This window comes from Hyla sarda, chromosome 12 (genome assembly GCF_029499605.1).
Source record: "Hyla sarda isolate aHylSar1 chromosome 12, aHylSar1.hap1, whole genome shotgun sequence".
Taxonomy (NCBI): domain Eukaryota; kingdom Metazoa; phylum Chordata; class Amphibia; order Anura; family Hylidae; genus Hyla; species Hyla sarda.
In genome coordinates, this window is record NC_079200.1 from 77,299,632 (window position 1) to 77,321,385 (window position 21,754).

The 21,754-nt window shown below is 42.5% G+C and overlaps 1 protein-coding gene and 1 long non-coding RNA gene across 6 annotated transcripts in view; one reads left to right on the forward strand and one right to left on the reverse strand.

The window, feature by feature from the left end:
* LOC130296329 (uncharacterized) overlaps window positions 1–7,183 on the reverse strand; it is an 88,920-nt gene extending 81,737 nt beyond the window's left edge. The window contains exon 1 of the long non-coding RNA XR_008849177.1: window positions 7,084–7,183. This is a non-coding gene — a long non-coding RNA (uncharacterized LOC130296329). The remainder of the gene's footprint in view (window positions 1–7,083) is intronic.
* ZNF217 (zinc finger protein 217) overlaps window positions 1–21,503 on the forward strand; it is a 28,418-nt gene extending 6,915 nt beyond the window's left edge. For 2 of the 5 annotated variants that reach the window (XM_056547747.1, XM_056547745.1), the window contains exons 2-6: window positions 9,256–10,875; window positions 15,068–15,193; window positions 15,424–16,845; window positions 17,918–18,002; window positions 19,052–21,503. In XM_056547747.1, coding sequence (XP_056403722.1) covers window positions 9,498–10,875; window positions 15,068–15,193; window positions 15,424–16,845; window positions 17,918–17,985 — 2,994 coding nt within the window. In that variant the 5' untranslated portion in view covers window positions 9,256–9,497 and the 3' untranslated portion in view covers window positions 17,986–18,002; window positions 19,052–21,503. Of the gene's footprint in view, window positions 1–6,644; window positions 6,950–7,231; window positions 7,368–9,255; window positions 10,876–15,067; window positions 15,194–15,423; window positions 16,846–17,917; window positions 18,003–19,051 lie in introns of those variants that run through there. The other 3 variants (XR_008849173.1, XM_056547746.1, XM_056547748.1) reach the window with 3 other exon arrangements.
* The last annotated feature ends 251 nt before the right edge of the window (window positions 21,504–21,754 follow it).

The following is a 21,754-nucleotide window of genomic DNA, read 5'->3' on the forward strand; positions in this document are numbered from 1 at the left end:
TGCCGGGAAAAGCTGGTACCAACAGGCCCGAAGCATCAAAAATGGCACTCCTGGGCCTAGGCAGTAACAGGCTAGCGTTATTTAGGCTGGGGAGGGCCAGTAACAATGGTCCTCGCCCACCCTGGTAACGTCAGGCTGTTGCTGCTTGGTTGGTTTCTAGCTGAGAATGAAAATATGGGGAACCCTCACACATATTTTGCATAAATAATAGAAAAAACGGTAGCGGGGTAATAATTGGGGGTTCGTGTTAGCTGTTTTTGTGGCTAATGCTAAGGCTGGCTTGGTAAAGGACTCTTTCTATCAGACAGCTTCCACTACTAAGCCTGTAAAGTAAATAAAATAAAAAACCTACACTTTTTAAAAACTTTTATTCCAAAAAACACTCCCCCACAAGCCCAATCTAGTTAACCATTTTATTAATTTTAAACAAAAAAAAATGTTGGTCATCGATGTAGTCCACTGATTCTGAAGAAGTCCTCTGCATGCGCGGATCTGAAATGAGAAGAAAAAAAAACACAGAAAATTGTTTAGTACATTTATGGTGCCCTCCCTTAGGGAAAACGCCCATAAACCAGCGTTTACAAACAGAGAGCCTCCAGCTGTTGCTAAACCACAACTCCCATCATTTCCAGACAGCCTTTGGCTGACTGGAAAAGATATAACTTGTAATTTAGCAACAGCTGGAGTCTCGCTGTTTCTAAACTACAACTCTCGTCATGGGAGTTGTAGCTTAGCAACAGCTGGGGGCACCTCAATTCTAAACTAAAACTGCCGTCAGCGGGGGAGAGATGAATGGCGGCGGCAAGGGAGAGATGAGCGGCAGCGGCGGAGGAGAGATGAGCGGCAGGGGAGAGATAAGCGGCGGACTGGGGCAGACTTGCGACTTTTTGAAGGCGGTTTGACTTTCGCACATCATAAATACCTGACCACTGCAAAGTGAAAACTGAAATTTGCTTAGGTAAGGCTTTGTTTGCAACTTTTTGCTTACCCACAAAAGTCGCACAAAAAAGTGCTTAGGTGCATGTGTGACTTTTTGTGCAACTTTTGTAAGCAAAAAAAAAAAGGCTCTAAATAGCCTCAAAAAGGCTCAAAATAACATTAATGCTTATGCAGAATTATAAAACGACATCCCTTTCGCTTATCCCCTTACACCCTTCCCTTCAATCCCCTGGTTGGACTTGATGGACGTATGTCTTTTTTCAACCATACTAACTATGTAACTATGTAACTATGTAAATACCTTGATAAATGTCCCCCATTAAGTATAACAAAAACACTGGGGAAAATAATCCAAAGAAAAAAACTTTACATTTCAGGTATTGGGAAAATAGCCTCACTTATAAAAACTCACATATTTAATGTATATGAATGTACAAATGCATAGAAAACATGTAAAAATATATTCACTCAAACACAACACATTCTTCCTTTTAAAAATGAATTGCTTATCAGTGGCAGAAATCCGAGGGCATACCGTCACATATATGATGCAGATTTTCTGGATGTTGTGTATTCAATGCAGGAAACATGTCAATAAACAATAAGCCCCTTATTATTTTTCTGTACATTGATTTTTAAATCTGCCTCAGCAAAATATAGTTTATACAGAGTGGATTCCACACACATACACTAATATAACACAAAGTATGTAAGCACACAACGCTTATACTTTATTCTTTACATGACATCTGGTGGGGGGCTGTAACTTTATCTATGGGGATAAGGGGCTGTCAGAAACCTCTGCTTATCTCTGGGTACAGAGACATAACCCAAAACTTCTAGGACCTCACCTACCTACCGTGTGTCATTTATAAGACCAGAGTCTTTCAATATGTACAGATTTAGGGCCCCGTCAGTCCTGGGTTTCCTACCATCCAGAAATTCCTAGATAAGCCATGATTTTTTTATAGATTGTGATTTTTTAATAATTTGCCCAGGAAAAGTTCAGATTGGCAACCAGTGCTCGGGTGTGACTACTAATCTTGCACCCCCTATAGCTACACCCCTGATTAAAGACAATGGGACAGATTACTAATGCCGTCTGATATATCATTCAGACAAGACGTCTCAAGAGGTGTCACATTTATTACAGGCTTAAGCTGTATAATACATTTGTCTTATCTTTTCACACTTCTACCTAAATGTATACAGCCTATTAATTGGTTTAATTTATGCCAAAATATGTATACAAGCCCTCTTCTTGACGTGGGAAACTGATACAGACTATAAGACCGGGTTCACACTTCTGAGCTTCTGAGTATGGCCAACTGAAGCAGTTGGCGCTAGCGCAGTGCGGACATTGCCGTCCCTATAGATGACAAAGTCTGTGGAGTGGATTCCATCTAAAGAATGGACAAGTCTGTTTTTTTATGCAGTGGAATTTCAGCGACAGAATATCTGCCTCTAAAATTCCATAGTGTGCACTGTGTAGTGGAATTTCATTGCTGGCAATGGAACTCTGCTGCATCGTAAACATGCAATGATACTCTGCTGCATCGTAAACATGCAATGATACTCTGCTGCATCTTACTTTCTGAGCGGAATTTAAAAATTTTGCTTGGAAATTCTGTAGTGTAAACCCGGCCTAATTGTGGAGCATTATTCTTTTTGGAACATTTTCAAATCCTTGAGAATTTTACATAAGGATGTAGACCCAGACAAAAAAATTGAGTAATTTTTCCCCAGCAACCAATCACAGCTCAGCTAACGAGCTCTGGTAAAGTTAAAGCTGAGCTGTGATTGGTTGCTGTGGGAAAATCACTCTATTTTTTTCTCTCACCTACTTATACACCTTGGAGCCTTAAGTGACTTTAACCCCTTAAGGACCAAGCCCATTTTCACCCTAAAGGGGTACTCCAGCCCTAAGACATCTTGGATAGGGGATAAGATGTCTGATTGACTAATAACACTGATCGTGAGTTGGCATCGGTGCCACCTCACTCCTGCTGGTCAAGGGTGATTGGTGCCGACTCGACCTGCACCAATCACCTTTTTTTCTGGGTCACCGGGTCACTGGTGACCCGATTGACCCGGAATCGCCGCAAATCGCCGATCTGAGGGGGTCTCAGGACCCCCCAGGAGTTTGCACGGGGTGCCTGCTGAATGATGTCAGCAGGCGTCCCGGTCCCCGCCCGGCTCACGGCGGGGACCGGAATTCACAGGTATGGCCTTGGTCCTTAAGTACCAGGACGTCAGGGCGTACCTGTACGCCTTTGGTTCTTAAGGGATTAAAGCGAGTGCAGGAGCTGGTTGCTATCAGTATCCAGACACTCACTGCTGATGAATTGCAGCAGCAATTCCGCTGCTGTCAGCATTTAACCCTTTAGATGCTGTGATCAATGCTGATCATGGTGTCTAAAATGAAAGTAAATGCTACTGGTAGCTCAGTGGAACTCACTGAACCACCACAACTTAATCACGGGGGTTTGGTGAGCTAAAATGGTGTAGGAGGGTCCCCTTACCTGCTGTCTATCGCTGATCCAATGATGCAGACTGGTTTAGCCAGGCCATATCAGTGGATCGCCGATCACACTGTATAATGCTATGCCATAGGCACAGCATTATACAGTAAATGTAATCTAATGATTGCATAAACAGAGTCCCCTATGGGGACTTAAAAACTGTAAAATAAAATAATTACTCTAAAATTATATCAATCCCTCTCCCCTAATAAGAAGAAGCAAATCATCTTTATTTTCCCAATAAAATTATTATTTTTTTAAATTAACATATTTGGTATCGCCACCTGCGTAACAAAATGTCCAAAAAACTAAAATATAATGTTTCAAACACCAAAAATACTGATTTTTAATCACATCATATCAGAATTTTTTTTATAAAAAGCGATCAATAAGTCACGTCAAAACAAAAATGGTACAGATCATCAATTTTCAAATCTTATACAGAGAGAAAGTGTACCAGTTGCCCATAGCAACCAGTCAGATTGCTTCTTTTATTTTTTTTAAAAGGCCCCTGAGGCAACTGCTCCACTTTTCCTCTGCAAGTCTCGATCAATCTCCCTGCATATCTTTCCATGATAGTTTTCTCTTTATGAGCCCCACTCCTGGTTTGGGTTAAGCTACTGCCCACTTACATAGCCAAACGCTGGGTTCACACACAGTATTTTGGGCTGTATTTAGCCAAAACCAGGAGTGAAACTGATACAGAGAAAACTATGATGGAAAGAGTTAACCATATCGCTATGTTTTTCCTGGTTTTGGATAAAAAGACTAACCAAAACACTGTAGCCCTGATTTAATTACATGATCCCGACTCTTACACGACACAATTTGTGTCACACTTCCTCTGCGACACTTTGTGCGACACTAGTAAAAACCCAACGGTTTTCCAATTACTCAGAGTATTTTTTAACCCGACTAAAGGGGCGTGGTTTGCATAATTAGGGGCATGTTCCCTACATTTTCCTGAAAATCCGACAGTTGTATTTAAAAACCCACCAGAAAATTAGTGAATTACTGAACTTGACAACCCGACTGCCTTGAGGTGTGGGGAATCTGTTAAAAAGTGTGGGTTTTATGAAAATCATGTTACTTTGTCCCCTTAGTAGCTTTTTATATTACATTTTTCATTTTTTTAAATATTTTTTTTGAAATTTCTCTCTCTTTTTTTTTTATCTTGGCTTTCATTTTTTTATCTTTTTTTTTTTTACTTTTTGTTTGTTAACCCATTAACGACCATGAATGTAAAGTTACGTCCTGGTGCAGAGTTACTTTGCTTTATTTGCTTTACGCTTTTTCCTGTGCGCCACTTTTTTTCCCCCTGTGCAACAGAATTTAATATCGTACGACAGAATTTTCCCGACATGTGCGAAACATGTTGTATACTGTTTTTAAAAATTCATACGGTTTTATTAAAATAAAAAAACATCATTTTTTGAAATTTTGCCCATTTTTAATGGGAGGGGTGTTGGGTGGGGACTTAAGGATGAAAATGCGCATGTGCAAAGTAAAAACCGTATAAGGTTTCCCGTATGGAAATGTATACATGTGCTTTTTCGATTGACGTCCATGTTAAAAAAAAAAACGTTTTTTAAAACGTGGTTAACCACGTTATTGACTCCGGTTTAAAAACCATACTGCTACCGCATACTTTTTTTTTTTTTTTTTTAACATACTACGGTTTTAGGTCCGGTCAGAAAACTGCATACGGGTCAAAACTGAGCCGACCGGAGTCACCGTTTGACTCCGGTCAGCTCATTAAAGTAAATGGAGTCACGGGCTGATCTGGCCGGGGTACGGGAGCGCCCGGTTTGCCCCTCCCCCAGCCGGATCCGGCACCCGTATGTAAAAAACGAGGTGTGAATGCAGCCTAACATGGGAGTCAATAGGAACCGTACAGAACTGTATGTGCTTACGGTTCCATACGGTTTTCACCATACGGTTTTTGACTTTGCAAGTTTTTTTTTCCTTGGAATTTCAATCAAACACGTGAAACTTTATTCAAAATGGAGTGAAAAGTTAAACACGTATACGTTTTTTTCTTTAAAAAAACAGATGCAACTGGACATCCTTTTTCAAACCGTATACGGTTTTCAACTGTATACGGGTTAAAATTTGTACACACGTTTTGATACAGTTTAGTCAGGTTTTGAGGAATCTGTTTTTCATTAAAAAACCTGATACGGGCACTGTATTGCAAAAACGTGGTGTGAATGCACCCTAAGGCTGGGTTCACACTACGTTTTGCCATACTGTTTTCAATCCGTTTTTCTAAAGAAAACCGTATGGCAAAAAAACGGATGGAACAGTACGGAAAAAAGTAAACCGTATGCGTTTTTAAAACATACGTTTTTGAAAATGTTGTCCATTTTTAATGGGAGGGGTCTTGGGTGGGGAACTTTAGGATTCAAATGCGCATGTGCAAAGTAAAAACGTATACGTTTTCCCCGTATGGAACCGCATACATGTGCGTTTCCCATTGACGTCCATGTTAAAAAAAACTTATGCGGTTGCAGTACGGTTTTTAAACCGGAGACAAAATCATGGTCAACCACGGTTTTGACTCCGTTTTAAAAACCGTACTGCAACCGCATGTTTTTTTTTAACATGGACGTCAATGGGAAACGCACATGTATACGGTTCCATACGGGAAAAACGTATAAATTTTTACTTTGCACATGCGCATTTGAATCCTAAAGTCCCCACCCAAGACCCCTCCCATTAAAAATGCACAAAATTTTCAAAAACTTATGTTTTTTTTTTTTATAAAAACAGACGGAACTGTATGCACTTTTAAAAACAGTATACTGTTTAAAAACGCATACGGTTTACTTTTTCCCCATACTGTTCCATCCGTTTTTTTGCCATACGGTTTTCTTTAGAAAAACGGATTGAAAACAGTATGGCAAAAACGTAGTGTGAACCCAGCCTAATACGAGGGTGTTGTTGAGCCTCAGAATAGGCCAGTGTTTTCCAAGCAGGGGGTCTCCAGCTGTGGCAAAACTACAACTCCCAGCATGCCCGGACAGCCAAAGGCTGTCCGGGCATGCTGGGAGTTGTAGTTTTGCCACAGCTGGAGGCCCCCTGCTTGGAAAACACTGGACTAGGCTGTGTGAATAGAATACTCTCTAGAAAGATGTGCATCTAGATACCGATTATCTCCTGATGTGAATAGGGCCCAGCGGTGCACACATGTACTGTGGTGTACACATGGGATGCAGGGCACCTCCAGTACCGCACACCGGACAGTGTACACAGCGCACCTGGCCGTGTATAGAAGGCAGGACAAGAAGTGCAGAATAGAGGATGAGAGGGGGCGGGGACACGAGCACGGACAGCTATAAAGACAGGAGGAGAGAGAGCGCCCCACAGCCAGGAAGTACAAGACACCGCACAGCCTCCCAAATATGAGAAGAACAACACAAGCTGCTGCGGGAGAACCAGGGGGAGGAGGAGGGGGCTGCAGGTAGAGCCCCCCGCACTGCGGACAGGTAACCCCACTCCATACATGCAACTTGTGTCCTGGATACTACTCTATATGTGTGTGTGTGTGTATGTATGTATATATATATATATATATATATATATTAGTCATTGTATTCCTGCTGTGGCCCCTGTTCTATACCGTTAGTGGCCGGTGAGTGAGTTGGTTACATTGTATCCGCAGGAGTTGTGATGGTGTCTCTGCCCATCAGGGGGGCAGTGGGGGTGGTCATCACACGAAGTTTCTCTTGATGTTTGCGGCGTCCTCGGTGGAGGTGCAGTGTAGATCACAATGGAGGAGGTGCTGGTGGCATTGGGAAGTGGAGGCTTCTTGTAGTGTCCTCTGGAAGAAAGAGATCAACAGGAAGCCCGAGCGGCGCTGCCTCCTCCTCGGTGGCGTCTGTAATTAGCGCCTGACTCGCGCAGGTTCGTAGAGTTGTGCACCCTGCCCCGGTACTGGGGGGGTCTGTAGTGTGTGACCTGCTGGAGAAGAACTCAAGTGATCACTATAGTAATGGAAGTGATAAGGATCGTGAAGGGTGACCGAGCTGACAATACCGCAGCCTCCACTGGTGCCATTGTAATCCACATCGTGCCATTAGGAGGGTTTTGTGTTTGAGTCCTTAATGTGATGGGGGCAAAAAAAGAAGGGACTAGGTTACTCTGTTCTGTAATGTCTGACTATTCTACCACTGCCCCCCAGCAGTTCCACCCTTGTGTGTACAATGGAGGCTTTCATTGTTAATTCCATTCTATTCTTCCCCATGTCCTTCTGTAAATCTCCATTACTAGGTGTCTTATAGTTGCTGCTTCTGCTTCTTCCCTTCCTGCTCTCACTTAATCTTCCTTCTAGTGATACACAAAGGGAAACTACTTCTCACATTCTAGAGCAAGCAGCTAACACTTAACTCTTCATTTACATCTGATTTAATTATCTCTTCTGGAGCTGCAAGAAAAGTTTGGTGGAGTTGCCACAACAATAGAGGCGACTGGTGGAGTCATCCTAGCTGCTTCCAGGAAGCCATTTTCCTCTGAGCTCTGGCTTTTCCTAATTCTAGCCTCTTGGTTTCTTTATATTTATTTTTTTGGGGAAGAATATAAAATGTCTATAGAGGCTTGATACATCCTGTAGACTTATTATTATTATTATTATAAAATTCTGTGTGAAAACAGAATTTCTGCTTAATAGGAAGATTGGCATTAGGTTCAACAACCTATGAAGGGTGTGGAATGTCCTCCAATCATATGGTAATTGGGGCAGTGGGGTCCTCATGAGCTTTGTGGCACCAAACATGACTTATTTTATAGAAAACTCCCTTCAAACTGTCACTAAACAAAGGGACATTGTTTTGTTGCTGGATACTTTTTGAGCTGCCCCCGCCTGGTGTTTACAAGTTGATACCTCAATTCTGCTATTTGCATAGTTGTGGAGCAAGAAGAGAATAGATATGCATTAAAGTAAAATGTGTACAAATACACGTAAACATATGTATAGAGACAATTGCATACATATGTCAATATGTTGATAAACATTATGTACACATATATTTATGCAGTAATCCATATATAATTATATATTTCTAATTATATATACTCAACTATATGCACATACAACTATTCCCCTAAGAAAATGTGTATATACACATAAAACTAAGGGGGGGGGGGTATATTGATACCTAAACCCATATACCTATACAAACAAATATATATCTATACTCCTAACACAAAATAGTCGCCTAAATATACATATGCACAGACAACTAAATGTATACTTGTATATGACCAACATTTTTACAAAATATAATTTTGTTTACATTTCTACAACTATATTCATAAATCAGTATACGTACCTAAATATACAAATATATGGACATGCAGAGCAAAATATATTGATTTAGGGTGCATTCACACCACAACTCTTCAATACGGCAACCGAATTTAAAAGCTGGGCTCTCCTGTATCCCAGCCAGACCCCATCTTACTCATTTGAATGAGCCGACTGGAGTCAGATAGTGACTCCAGTGAGCTAATTTTTGCCCCTATCTGGTTTTGTGACTGGACTGAAAACCGTAGTGTACCACGGTTATCAGTCTGGTCACAAAATCGGATACAGGGTAAAAATTTAAATGAATGAGATGGGGTCCGGCTGTGATACAGGAGAGCCCGGTTTTCACATCCTGTCACCATATTGAAGAATCGTGGTGTGAAAGCACCCATACTCATACTTAAAAAGATTAGTAAAATATTACATTTCTGTGTACTATAATCTTGTGTTTATCTTGCATTTCCTGTACTAACTTTGTTTCTTTTTCAGGTTTGGATGTTGTGGACAATTTCCTTCTGGATTTATCACCTCTTATCAGAAGGAGATGTTGGTGTTGACTAAAAACTATTCTCTTCATCCTCCCTTATCCATTCATTGCCTGGTGACCTCCATTTCTTTTTTGTGCCTTATTACTGACACTTGTGCCCCTTGAATGCCCATGTTGCCTGTATCTCTGCTGTGACCTAAAAGGGCAAAGTTGGCTTACTTTGCCCCTATCTGTGGCAGCAAACATGCCCATTCAGTCCCTCGCTGAATATATTGATGGTCCTGACGGCATCGGTAGCTCTGTCTGCTCCCAAATGGAAAGCTCTCGCTCATCCCGGGCCATGAAGCGGCAAAATGCTATCTCCCAAAAAGCCTTGCAGGAGAGTTTTCTGATACATGGTGAAGGGGACAAGGCTTTTGACTGTATGTTTTGCAATGAGTCCTATAAAAATCACGAAGAACTTGGAAAACATGTTCTGACTCGGCATAGACCAACATTGTGTGAGCCCACTGTCTTGTGTGTGGAGGCAGAATATCTGGGCCCTCAGGACAAGCGCAGGAAGAGCACAGAAGAGAAAGACAAGGATGACCATGAAGGTTCTGACTGCAAGGTGTGTGGTCAAACCTTTACTGACTCAGCTGACTTGGAAACTCACATGAAGAAGCACAAGGATTCCTTCACATACTCTTGCAATATTTGCGGTAGGCGATTTAAAGAGCCTTGGTTTCTAAAAAACCATAAGCGGACCCATTCCAGCCGAACTGGGGGGAAAAATAAACAGGTGGTTGTGGAGACTCCCATAACGATAAATGAGATTGTCCAGGAAGAGGTGGCCAAAAATGTCTCTTCACCATATAAGCTCTGCATGGTGTGTGGCTTCTACTTCCCCGACAAAGAGTCCTTGGTGAAGCACAGTAAAATTCATGTTAAAGGAGTGAAGGCAGGAGAGAATGCACCAAGAGAAGACCTGGAGAATGTCCCCAAAGAAGATTTCCTGAACTTTTTAAATCTAAAACCCTCCAAGCCACAAACTGATAAACCTGAACCCTCCCGCAAATGGATTGGGGAACTGGACCCGTTTAACACATACCAGGCCTGGCAACTGGCGACTAAAGGCAAAGTGGAATTGGGCTTTGGTCGTGTGAAGGAGCCATTCTTTGAAGTCAACCCAGAGACTGATTCTGACAAGGATGAAATCATTGATTTCTGGAATTCAGGAAAAATGAGTCAGCCTACTCACTTTGAGACAGACGCTACCAAAGGTGAGGAGTGTGTGAAAGACACTCCGTCACAGGATCTGGAGGAGCAGTATACCCACGACGAGGAACTGAAGGAGGAGCAGTATATCCACGAGGAGGAACTGAAGGGCCAGAGTGCTCAAGATAAAACACCCCTCTGCACAGACTGTGGGAAGCTGTTTAGGACCCACCAACAACTAGTGCTACATTCACGGGTCCACGGAAAGGTCCGGAGTGATTCAGAATCCTCTACCATGAGTAACATGGAAGGACTTCTGCCTGCCAGTTCTCCAGATACTCCAGCCAGTGTGGAAGATCAGGAGACAGTCAAGATGGAGGATGAATCTGGATCAGAAGATACTGTAGGGGATGATCTATCCAATGGTATGAAATTAGTGTGTGATGTTTTATTATGCTTCTTTAGAAGTCCACAATACATATAGTGCATACGGTCACCTGGAGTGGTAATCCCAGACACTTCGTAACAATAATGAAGCCACATTCTGCTATGTCACCTCTTCTATGTTGAACATTTGGTTGCTTAGATTGCCCTCTAGTGGTGTAATGAATATAATGTCATACCTGTTGATGCAGAATAAGGCTGACTTCACACGCATAGTTTCTGGTGCCTGTGTTTAGCTCAAATGACTGAATCCATAAAACTGGATGTGTGTGAATCCAGCTGTAGGTGGCGGCTTTTGTATATATATATTTTTTTAATTAACCCCCCCTGGACTTCATTTTTATCTTCTGCAGTTAACTCACTGCATAAAAAGCACTTTTAGCTTGTGGTGTTATTGGTATGGCTAAAGGAGTTATCCAGGAGTGAAAAAAAAATAGTTGCTTGCTTACAAAAACACTATACATGTCCTAGAGTTGTCTCAGCTCCATTCACTTAAATGGAACTTGGCTGCAATACCACAGACAAACTGAGAACAGTGGGGTTGTTTCTATAGCACCTAAAAACTGTAAGGAAACGTACAAAATCTTGGGACACCCACTGATCAAGATAATGACTGTCCCTTGTACCCCATGTGAATGGAGTGGTGGTTTAGCATGCTACTCCATTCACTGCTGAAGGGCAGCAGAGTATATCACTATCTTCAGCAGTCCCATAGTGAGTGAGTGGAGCCACTGCCACTCCTTGCATGCAGGAGACAAGAGACCCTTGTTCTCTTAACCCCTTGGGGCCAGAGCCCATTATGACCCTTAGGACGGGATAATTTTTTCAAATCTGACCTTTATCACTTTATACATTAATAACTCTGGAATACTTCTACTTATAAATTTGATTCCGAGTTTTTTTGTGACATATTCTACTTTTGTTAGTGGTAAATTTTCGTCGATACTTGCATAATTTCTTGGTTGAAAAATTACTAAATTTGATGAAAGAATTGAAAATTTTACATTTTTCTAACTTTGAAGCTCTCTGCTTGTAAGGAAAAAGACATTCCAAATTAATTATATATTGATTCACAAATACAATATGTCTACTTTGTTTGCATCATAAAGTTGTTTTTCTTTTGGAAGACATCAGAGGGCTTCAAAGTTCAGCAGCAATTTTCAAAATCTGAGTTTTTCAGGGACCAGTTCAGTTTTGAAGTGGATTTGAAGGGCCTTCATACTAGAAATACCCAATAAATGACCCCATTATAAAAACTACACCCCTCAAATTATTCAAAATGACATTCAAAAGGTTTGTTAACCCTTTAGGTGTTTCACAGGAATAGCAGCAAAGTGAAGGAGAAAACTCAATCTTCACTTTTTTACTCACATGTTAAGGGGTAATGGGAGAAAAAGCCCCCCAAAATTTGTAACCCAATTTCTCTCGACTAAGGAAATACCTCATGTGTATGTGAAGTGTTCGGCAAGCGCAGTAGAGGGCTCAGAAGGGAAGGAGCGACAGTGGGATTTTGGAGAGTGAGTTTCTGAAATGGTGCCAGAATAGCAAAAAACCCACATGGCATACTATTTTGGAACTACACCCCTTCAAGGCACGTAACAAGGGGTACAGTGAGCCTTAACACCCCACAGGTGTTTGGCGACTTTTCGTTAAAATCAGTTGTGTAAATGAGAGTTAAAGTGCATTTTTTCCCCCTAATTTACCATTTTTACAAAGGGTAATGGAAGAAATTGCCCCCCAAAATTTGTAACCCCATTTTTTTTGAGTATGGAAATACCATGTGTGGACGTCAAGTGCTCTGCTGGCGAACTACAATGCTCAGAAGAGGGGTGCCATTGAGCTTTTGGAGAGAGAATGTTTGGAATGGAAGTCAGGGGCCATCCGTAGTCCCTGAACAGTGGACCCCCCCACATGTGACCCCATTTTGGAAACTACACCCCTCACAGAATTAAGGGGGTGCAGTGAGAATTTACACCCCACTGGTGTTTGACAGATCTTTTGAACAGGGGGCTGTGCAAATTAAAAATTCAGTTTTTCATTTTCATGGGACACTTCCAAAAAATCTGTCACACACCTGTGGCGTGTAAATGCTCACTGCACCCCTTATTAAATTCTGTGTAGTTTCCAAAATGGGGTCACATGTGGGGGTCCATTGTTCTGGCACTATGGGGTCTTTGTAAACACACGTGGCCTTCACTTCCAGCAAATTTTCTCTCCAATCCAATGGCGCTCATCTTCTGAGCATTGTAGTGCACCTGCAGAGCACATCCACATATGTGGTATGTCTTTACTCGGAAGAAATGGGGTTAAAAATTTGGGGGGGGGGGGGGGTGGGGTGCTTTTTTCCTATTTTCCCTTGTGGAAATGAAAAACTTAGTGTAACACCAGCATTTTTGTGAAATTTTTTTTCCTTCATTTTCCCATCCAACTTTCACGAAAATTCGTCAAACACCTGTGGGGTGTTCAGGCTCACTATACCCCTTGTTACATTCAGTGAGGGGTGTAGTTTCCAAAATGGGGTCACACGTTTGTATTTTGCGTTTGTCAGAACCGCTGTAAAATCAGCCACACCTGTGCAAATCACCAATTTAGGCCTCAAATGTACATAGTGCGCTCTCACTTCTGAGCCTTGTTGCCCATCCGCAGAGAATTTTACGCCCACATATGGGGTGTTTCCGTACTCGGGAGACATTGCGTTACAAATTTTGGGGGTCTCTTCCTTTTACCTCTTGTGAAAATAAAAATTTATGGGGTAACACCAGCATGTTTGTGTAAACATTTTTTTATTTTTTTTTACACTAACAGGCTGGTGTAGACCCCAACTTTTCATTTTCATAAGGGGTAAAAGGAGAGAGAAAAAAAAATAAAAAAATATATATATAGTGCAATTGCTCCAGAGTACGGAAATGCCCTAAACTGTTAACTTGAAATACGACAGGGCTCCAAAGTGAGAGCGCCACGCACATTTGGGGACTAAATTAGGGATTACATAGGGGTATTCTACGCCAGTGATTCCCAAACAGGGTGCCTCCAGCTGTTGCTAAACTCCTAGCATACCTGGACAGTCCAGTGGCTGTCCGGAAATGCTGGGAGTGGTTGTTTTGCAACAGCTGGGGGGCTCCATTTTTGAAACCCTGCCGTACAATACATTTTCATTTTTATTGGGGGGGGGGGGGGGGGGACATTGTAAGGGGTGTATATGTAGTGTTTTACCCTTTATTTTGTGGTAGTTTAGTGTTTACGGTGAGTTTCCTGCTAGGAGTTTGCGCTGCTGCGGAAAATTTGCCACAGCTCAAACTTGAAGCAGGAAACTCACTGTAAACCCGACCATGTGAATGTACCCTGCGCAAACCTCCAGCTGTTGCAAAACTACAACTCCCAGCATGTACTGACAGACCGTGCATGCTGGGAATTGTACTTTTGCAACAACTGGAGGCACACTGGTTGGAAAACCTTCAGTCAAGTTTTGTTAGCTGGAGGTACGCAACTACAACTCCCAGCATGCTGACACAGCTGTTTGGGCATGCTGGGAGTTGTAGTTTTGCAAGATCTGAAGGGCCACAGTTTAGAAACCACTCCACAGTGATCTCCAAACTGTGGCCCTCCAGATGTTGCAAAACTACAAATCCCAGCATGCCCAGACAGCAAACTGTGTGTGTGTGTGTGCATGCTGGGAGTTGTAGTTTTGCAGCATCTGGAGGGCTACAGTTTAGAGACCGCTGTATAGTGGTCTCAGACTTTAGCCCTCCAGAGGTTGCTAGGCAAATCACCGGTTTCCGTAGGATCCAGGGAGCCGCATGGCCGTCCTCTGCCGCCACCGATGGGGAAGTGGACCTTCGTTGCTGGTTCCCCCGTTCTTCCCAGCCTACTTGGTGAACCAAATGTTAACCCCAACAGGGATAGGAGGGGTGTCACCGACATGGGGGGGGGGGGGGGGAATCTCAGGACCTCCCTGGGCATTGGAACAGGATGCCTGCTGAATGACGGGACGCAAGGGCGTAGCCATACGCCCTCCGTCCCCAACAAGTTAAGCAGGTGGCAACCCACAGAGAAGATACTTAGAAAACTTATCTGTACAACAAATTGAGCCATAGGAATCCACTAAGGTTGCCCATTTTGTGACATTCATTCTGTGGGATCACTTCTAATAGATTTGTGTCTTTGTATTTGCAGAGAAAATTGACGATGCACAAGCGATCTCCAAAACCAAAGGCCTCCTGGCTTCCAGGGAATGCAGCTTCTGTGGGAAGAGCTTTCGTTCAAACTATTACCTCAATATTCATCTCAGGACCCATACAGGTAAATGTCATCTTGCTCATGCTTTAGTAGCTGCTTAAAGTAAAATCTGCTGTACAAGCCACCAAAATCCCCCTCTGCCAAAGTACAAAGGTTGGATAATTCCACCCCCCCCCCCCCCCTTCCCCAGGAAAGAAGCTAAATCTTAGGTTGGCTGCAGATTCCTGTCTGTGGAGTTAGTACAGATTTGGTTTTGCCTGCTTACACTTTTTTTTTTTTTTGTTCTTTTGCAGGGGAAAAGCCATACAAATGTGAATTTTGTGACTATGCAGCTGCACAGAAAACCTCCCTACGGTATCATTTGGAGAGACACCACAAGTTTAAGCCTGGAGAATCTAACGCCCTTGTGAGGAGCATCAGTAAGAACTTACAACTACTTAAGAGATCGCCAGATCCTCCTCCCAACATGCAAGTAAGCAAGACCACCCAGAAACCCATGGCTGATGCCAAAGAGGACCCTTTGCACTCCAGACCCCAAAAGAGGATGTCGGCCCTGCGGAACAAACTTGTAAACACAAAGCAGCTCTTCCAAGACGAGGTAATGGCCACAGTCAAGATGGAGCCAGAGATGTCGGTACCAGAAGAACAGCTGAGGACTCCATTTATTACAGAGGAGGTGTCATTGACTTGTGAGGAAACTCTTGACCCAGAAATGTGTCCGAATGAAGAGCAGACTTTTGAGGAAAGTCAAGCTTTCACACCTTATACATCAGAGGATTCAGAACCTGTTCCCTTGGACTTGTGTAGAAAATCTGCTATGGACATATCTGCCACTTTATATAACAGTGCCTTATTGGCAGTGAGGACCTGCCCATACTGCACATACAAAACATTATACCCCGAGGTGCTGACCATACACCAGAAACTGGTCCATAAGCAAAATTATGACCTTCACAAAAACAGCAGCAGGAGTAAAAACCCTGGACTTGTCATAAAAATAAGGCGCACTGGCTGCCCTCCAGCTCTCCAAGGGGTGGATGTATCTCCTACACAGCTAGATGGTATTGGGGTAAAGGGGTCTCCACCAGCAAATACAAAGATCCTCAACCATGAGAAGCCTAAGCGCGTACCTGCCCAGTCAAACAAAGCCACTAAATCCGACATGGACATTAAGAGCATAGAGCAAGAGAATAAACTTCAGAGTGGCCAGCAAGTTGGCAGCTTTAGGTACTTGCAGCCTGATCTACAAGGCATCACCCATCTGTTAGAGCGGATGCAGCACCCTGAACAGAAACCACCTCCTTGGACCTCTTCCCCCAACCTCCAAACCAGCAGTGGGAGCATGAATGGCTCTGAGCAGCCCTACCGTATGATGTCATTATTTGCACAGCACCCCTTTACCAGACCTGCTCATTTAGAACTTGAGGAATCCTTTACAAAGAGAGCCAAACCTGCTATGTCCGTTTCTGCCTCTAGCAACAACTACGCAAATGCTGAGGTCATGAAGAGACTTCACCCCAGTCAGGTCAACATGCACAGTGTGGAGAGGCCTCCGATCAAGTCAGGTCCAACAGTACTGACTAGTAATGTGCAGTATCCATATGAGGTTGATCAACGTTGGAGTCTGTTAAAGTCTTATGAGCAGCAGCCGGTTGGCACACAACTTGCTATGGGCAACTCTTCCCTCAATCAGGGATCCGCTGCAGCTATGGAAGGTAAACTTAATTACACATAGTAAATCTTACATTAGGGCTTATGCACACAGCCACTTCTGCCATATACAGACTTTGGATGACACTGTATAAAGCCCAATTCACATAACATTTATGGTGTGCACCACACAGGTATTTGTCAGAGTACCATCAAAAAGGAATTCAGATGCATACTTGGCATAGCCTTACATAGACCAAATAAACAGATTTGTATGCTGGTATAGATTTTTGACAATCTACATTTTATTTAAGGGACTGAATTGTAGCCTGTAGGCACTCTGTTACATTACTCAAGAAGGGACATAGTTTTGTAAATCACAACACATCTCTGCTACTAGCTAGAGATGAGCGAATTTACAGTAAATTTGATTCGTCACGAACTTCTCGGCTCGGCAGTTGATGACTTATCCTGCATAAATTAGTTCAGCTTTCAGGTGCTCCGGTGGGCTGGAAAAGGTGGATACAGTCCTAAGAAAAGGTCTCCTAGGACTATATCCACCTTTTCCAGCTCACCGGAGCACCTGAAAGCTGAACTAATTTATGCAGGATAAGTCATCAACTGCCGAGCCGAGAAGTTCGTGGCGAATCGAATTTACTGTAAATTCGCTCATCTCTACTACTAGCCCTACACTGGTACATTGTCATTATAATCTAGTCAAGCTCAATGGATTAAATTTAGAGATATTAAATAACTGGAAACTGAAGCCTAAAGTAATAAGTAAACCACAAGACAACAATGATTAATAGTTGTCCAATCTTACGTGAATAAATCTGTCCTGGGATTAGAATCAGTGCTTCTCCACAGGATGGGTGATAAGTATCTAATCAGTCTGACATTGGGATTGATTGAGATCGGTGAGTACAACACTTGCCTGTTTCATAGCTTGTGCTTGCTCAACTGCTGCTCCATTACCACAGGACCCTCTGTTCTTGTGGTTGGTCAGGGCCCTTGCAGTCAGACCCCCTCTGATCAGCCACTTGTGCTCCACATAGATAATTAGTTGTACTCTTGGAATAAACTCTTAAATATTCCTGACTTGTATTTAATGGTACTTATCATTGTCTTGTCTTACAGTAAAACGGAACGCTCTCTATCAAAGGATATCCAGAAGAGGTTTTGGACCAATTGGAAAAAGGCCTTAATCTTAGAGTTTTAAGGGGTAAGTGTAGACTATTTCTTAAAAGGACATACTGTAATGACAAACCTTTACACCCCTGTTGTCATTATGGGGCAAATAAAAAGTATTCTTTGATCAGGGGTAGGGATCGACCGATTATCGGTTTGGCCGATAATCACGATTTTGGGCATTATCGGTATCGGCACTTACCTTGCCGATAATGCACCGCGTCGCACCGCCCCGGCCCCATTGCCTCCCCCGTTCCCGGGGTCCACGCTACTTCTGGCTCCTGCTGCGTCCTGCGTTACGCTGCGCGCAATGACGAGTGATGTCAGTCAGTGCGCACAGTGACGGCTCAGTAGGACGCCACCAGAGCCAGATGTAGAGTGGGCCCCGGGAACAGGTAATTATAAAACCGGGGATGGGGGAGGCAATGGGGCCGGGGCGGTGCGGTGGGGGGTGCGACGCGGTACGGTAGGGGTCACGGAGCAGTGCGGTGATAGGACTCAGGACCCCCGGACAGGCAGGGGGAGAGAAGCAGGTGGCGGCGGCGGTCTCTGGCACCGCAAAAGCCACTGCAGTTCATTGATTTAAAGCGCCCGCTTTAAAACAATGATCTGCAGCGGTGTCGCGGGGGGATAAATAGCCGATAACTTATACCGAAATATCTGTATAAGTTATCGGCTAACCTCCACCGATTATCGGTATCGGCCCTAAAAATAAATATCGGTCTATACCTAATCAGGGGACACATCTGTGTCATGTCTTTTCCTCAAAGCTTTTTGGATTTTACCAGATTAGCAGTATGGAGGATGTAAACCCATTTTGAAATGTATCTGAGTTTACAGGCGTTTCACTCTCCATGACTCCATGTCATTTTGTGTTTCTTTTTGTCTGATGTTTTCTGTATTGGTTATTTATTTCCATGTGTTGGTTGCGATCGCCCTGGACCTAAAAAATGCTGCTATGTGCCATTTTATGTATGATGGGGATTGTCATTCTGTATGAAAAATGTTAAAACTTAAAAAAAAGGAATTTTAGCACTGACTGCACTGCTGAGCACAATTAACTGTCTAAATGTCTTGTTTCAGGCCTGGAGGATCCCAGAGCATTCCACTGAGAGCTCACAAGCTGCTACATATCATCCGAAAAGTGTCCCTGAACTCTATGGAAACTGTGAATGTACTGAAGTTACACTAGAACTTTTTTCACTTTTGTTGATGTACATGACAACAAATCTACTGTAGTCTAAACTCTGGGAATGTTCATTGTTCAGAGACTTTTTTTTGGCATTGACTGGTTTATCCCACACGACCAAATACTGTGGGAGCCGATTTACTTGAGAAATTTTGTGCATTTTGTTTGTTCATTTTTTGGGGCCATCTTTAATAAGTGAATGGCTGGGATTGTTATAATTTTTTCACATCTCTGTGCAGTGGATTTTTGCCGCAAATTGTGGAAACATCAGACTGCTGTCTCTGGCTTCCTTGGTGGCTTATGTAATGTAGATTGTCCTCCAAGGGAGTGATCTGTCCTTCCTGGCCACATGTTCTTGCCTTAATCTAAAGCCATTCCAGATTTATTTTCCATGGTCTCATCAGTTCTAACTCTCGCATGGTAAATTTTATGTATTTTTCCTCTTAATTTTATTTCAGCTGTTATTAAAAATTTTGTGGGAAAAACTTTATGCATTTGGTAAAAGTAACTTTACCTGTGGAAACCTCTGTCTGCACTGAATGTGGGATTGTAAAATCTTTCCCACAGATCCCTCAGGTATACGGTGTACAGCATACTATGATTACTGTACATATATAAGGGCACATATATATCAGGGTACGCAGCAATGCTCTGTCTTGAGACATAATCTTCATATGTTAATGCAAACTGTACTCTGAAACTCTGAACCCCCCCTTGTAAATACACTGAAAGGATCACCCTTCTAGTCAGGTTATTTTCTTGCACTACTTCATATCCTGTATTGGCCATTTGCTCCTTTAAGGGTATGTTCACACAGCATATTTTGTTGCAGACTTCCTGCAGCGGATTCTGCTAACCTTTTTGAAGTCAATGGGTAGCAAAACCTTCAGCAAACATGTGAACGTACCCTTAAAGGGGTATTCCGGGAATTTTTTTAAATGATCAACTGGCTCCAGAAAGTTACAGACTTTTTGTTTACGTCTATTAAAAAATCTTAATCCTTCCAATAATCAGCTGCTGAAGTTGAGTTGTTCTCTTCTGTCTAACAGTGCTCTCTGCTGACATGTGTCTGTCTCGGGAACTGCAGAGTAGAAGAGGTTTGCTATGGGGATCTGCTTCTACTCTGGACTGTTCCAAAGAACAACTCAACTTCAGCAGCTCATAAGTACTAAAAGGATTAAGATTTATTAATAGAAGTCATTTACAAATCTGTTTAACTTTCTGGAGCTAGTTGATGTGTAAAAAAAAATTCCTGGATAACTGCTTTAAAGGATGCACGACCTAAATTTCATTGTTGGTAAAATCTAACTTGGGCTGAGATGGGGAATGGTGTGGTTTGACTTCTGCTAAACTGAATTGGTATTGTGTAGTCAGCAGAGGAGTCAGACTGAAAGCCATGGATAAACCCCCTTATATTTACAGTCCTTTTACATGGGAACTGTCAGCACTTCCTAGCAATCAGTCTGTCATTTCACCTAGGACTTGAACTAAGCTCAAGGCAGACCTGGCACCGAGCTTGGGGTTCAGAAAATGGAGGAGGCCTAGAAGCACTCAAACCACTCCCTCCCCTGTATCTCCCCCATTGATCTTTACTAGCTGCTGTAATGTGGTTCATTGTATACTTGTGTTTTACAGGTAACTCCGCCATAAATGGTTTGACTTCTTTGTGAAGATTTGGTTGTATTTTTTTTTTTTTTCCCTCTGTACTCCTGTCACATCCAGTGCTGCACAACCTTATACCATACTTCTGTTGCAGAGGGCTGGCTCTTCTGTTAGTGCATTGTAAGAGGTGTAATGTGAACAGCAGACTGTTGGGGGTCCTACATTACCTACAATGCAGTGCAACACAAAACTCTGGCAATGAAGAAGAAAACATAATGAAATACAACTTGAATAGCTTTGCTGATGAATTCCTGGATGCAGCTTTGGATGTGAATGGAGAATAACTTTCTTAACACATGGTTTCAGTCACCATATAGATGACTACAGGATTGAAGATGAATACTTGAATGCAGGATCTTGTGACCTTGTTTGTTATAGGAGTTGTATGAGATGGCCTGTAACTTACATTAATGAGAAGCATAGCCATGTATCTGGCCTGTATCTTGCTAGTACCAGCCAATCCTGACCGGTGATGCCTCAGTATTAATAACTGGGATCCTGCTGCATTCCTCACATCCCTCTTATTCATTACTTTGTATTTATTTCATGCCTTTTGTTCCAGGTTGTTTTATTTATATATAAATTTTTTGCTGTAAGTTATGTTTCTGCCATGTGGATTGCATTTTGGTTTGTAAATAGACTTGGTGTTTTGCAAATGGATTGTTGTGTGATTATTGATCAGTCTGAGATAAAGATGGTGTGAGCCTAAAAGAAATCAATTATTTTTTTTTTTGTGATCGTAGAGCAGGGAAATCCATATTTTTTTATATTTTGGGGGGGTGACAAAACACCCATAAAAAGACACTACTGGCCTTTAGCTTCTTCCCCGCAGCTACAAGCAACAGCCAAATGTTGGCAGGTAGTCGGTCATCAGGTATTATAAAACATCCAAATAACCCCCAAAAAACTGAAAATTCCCAAAATGAAGCATGCTA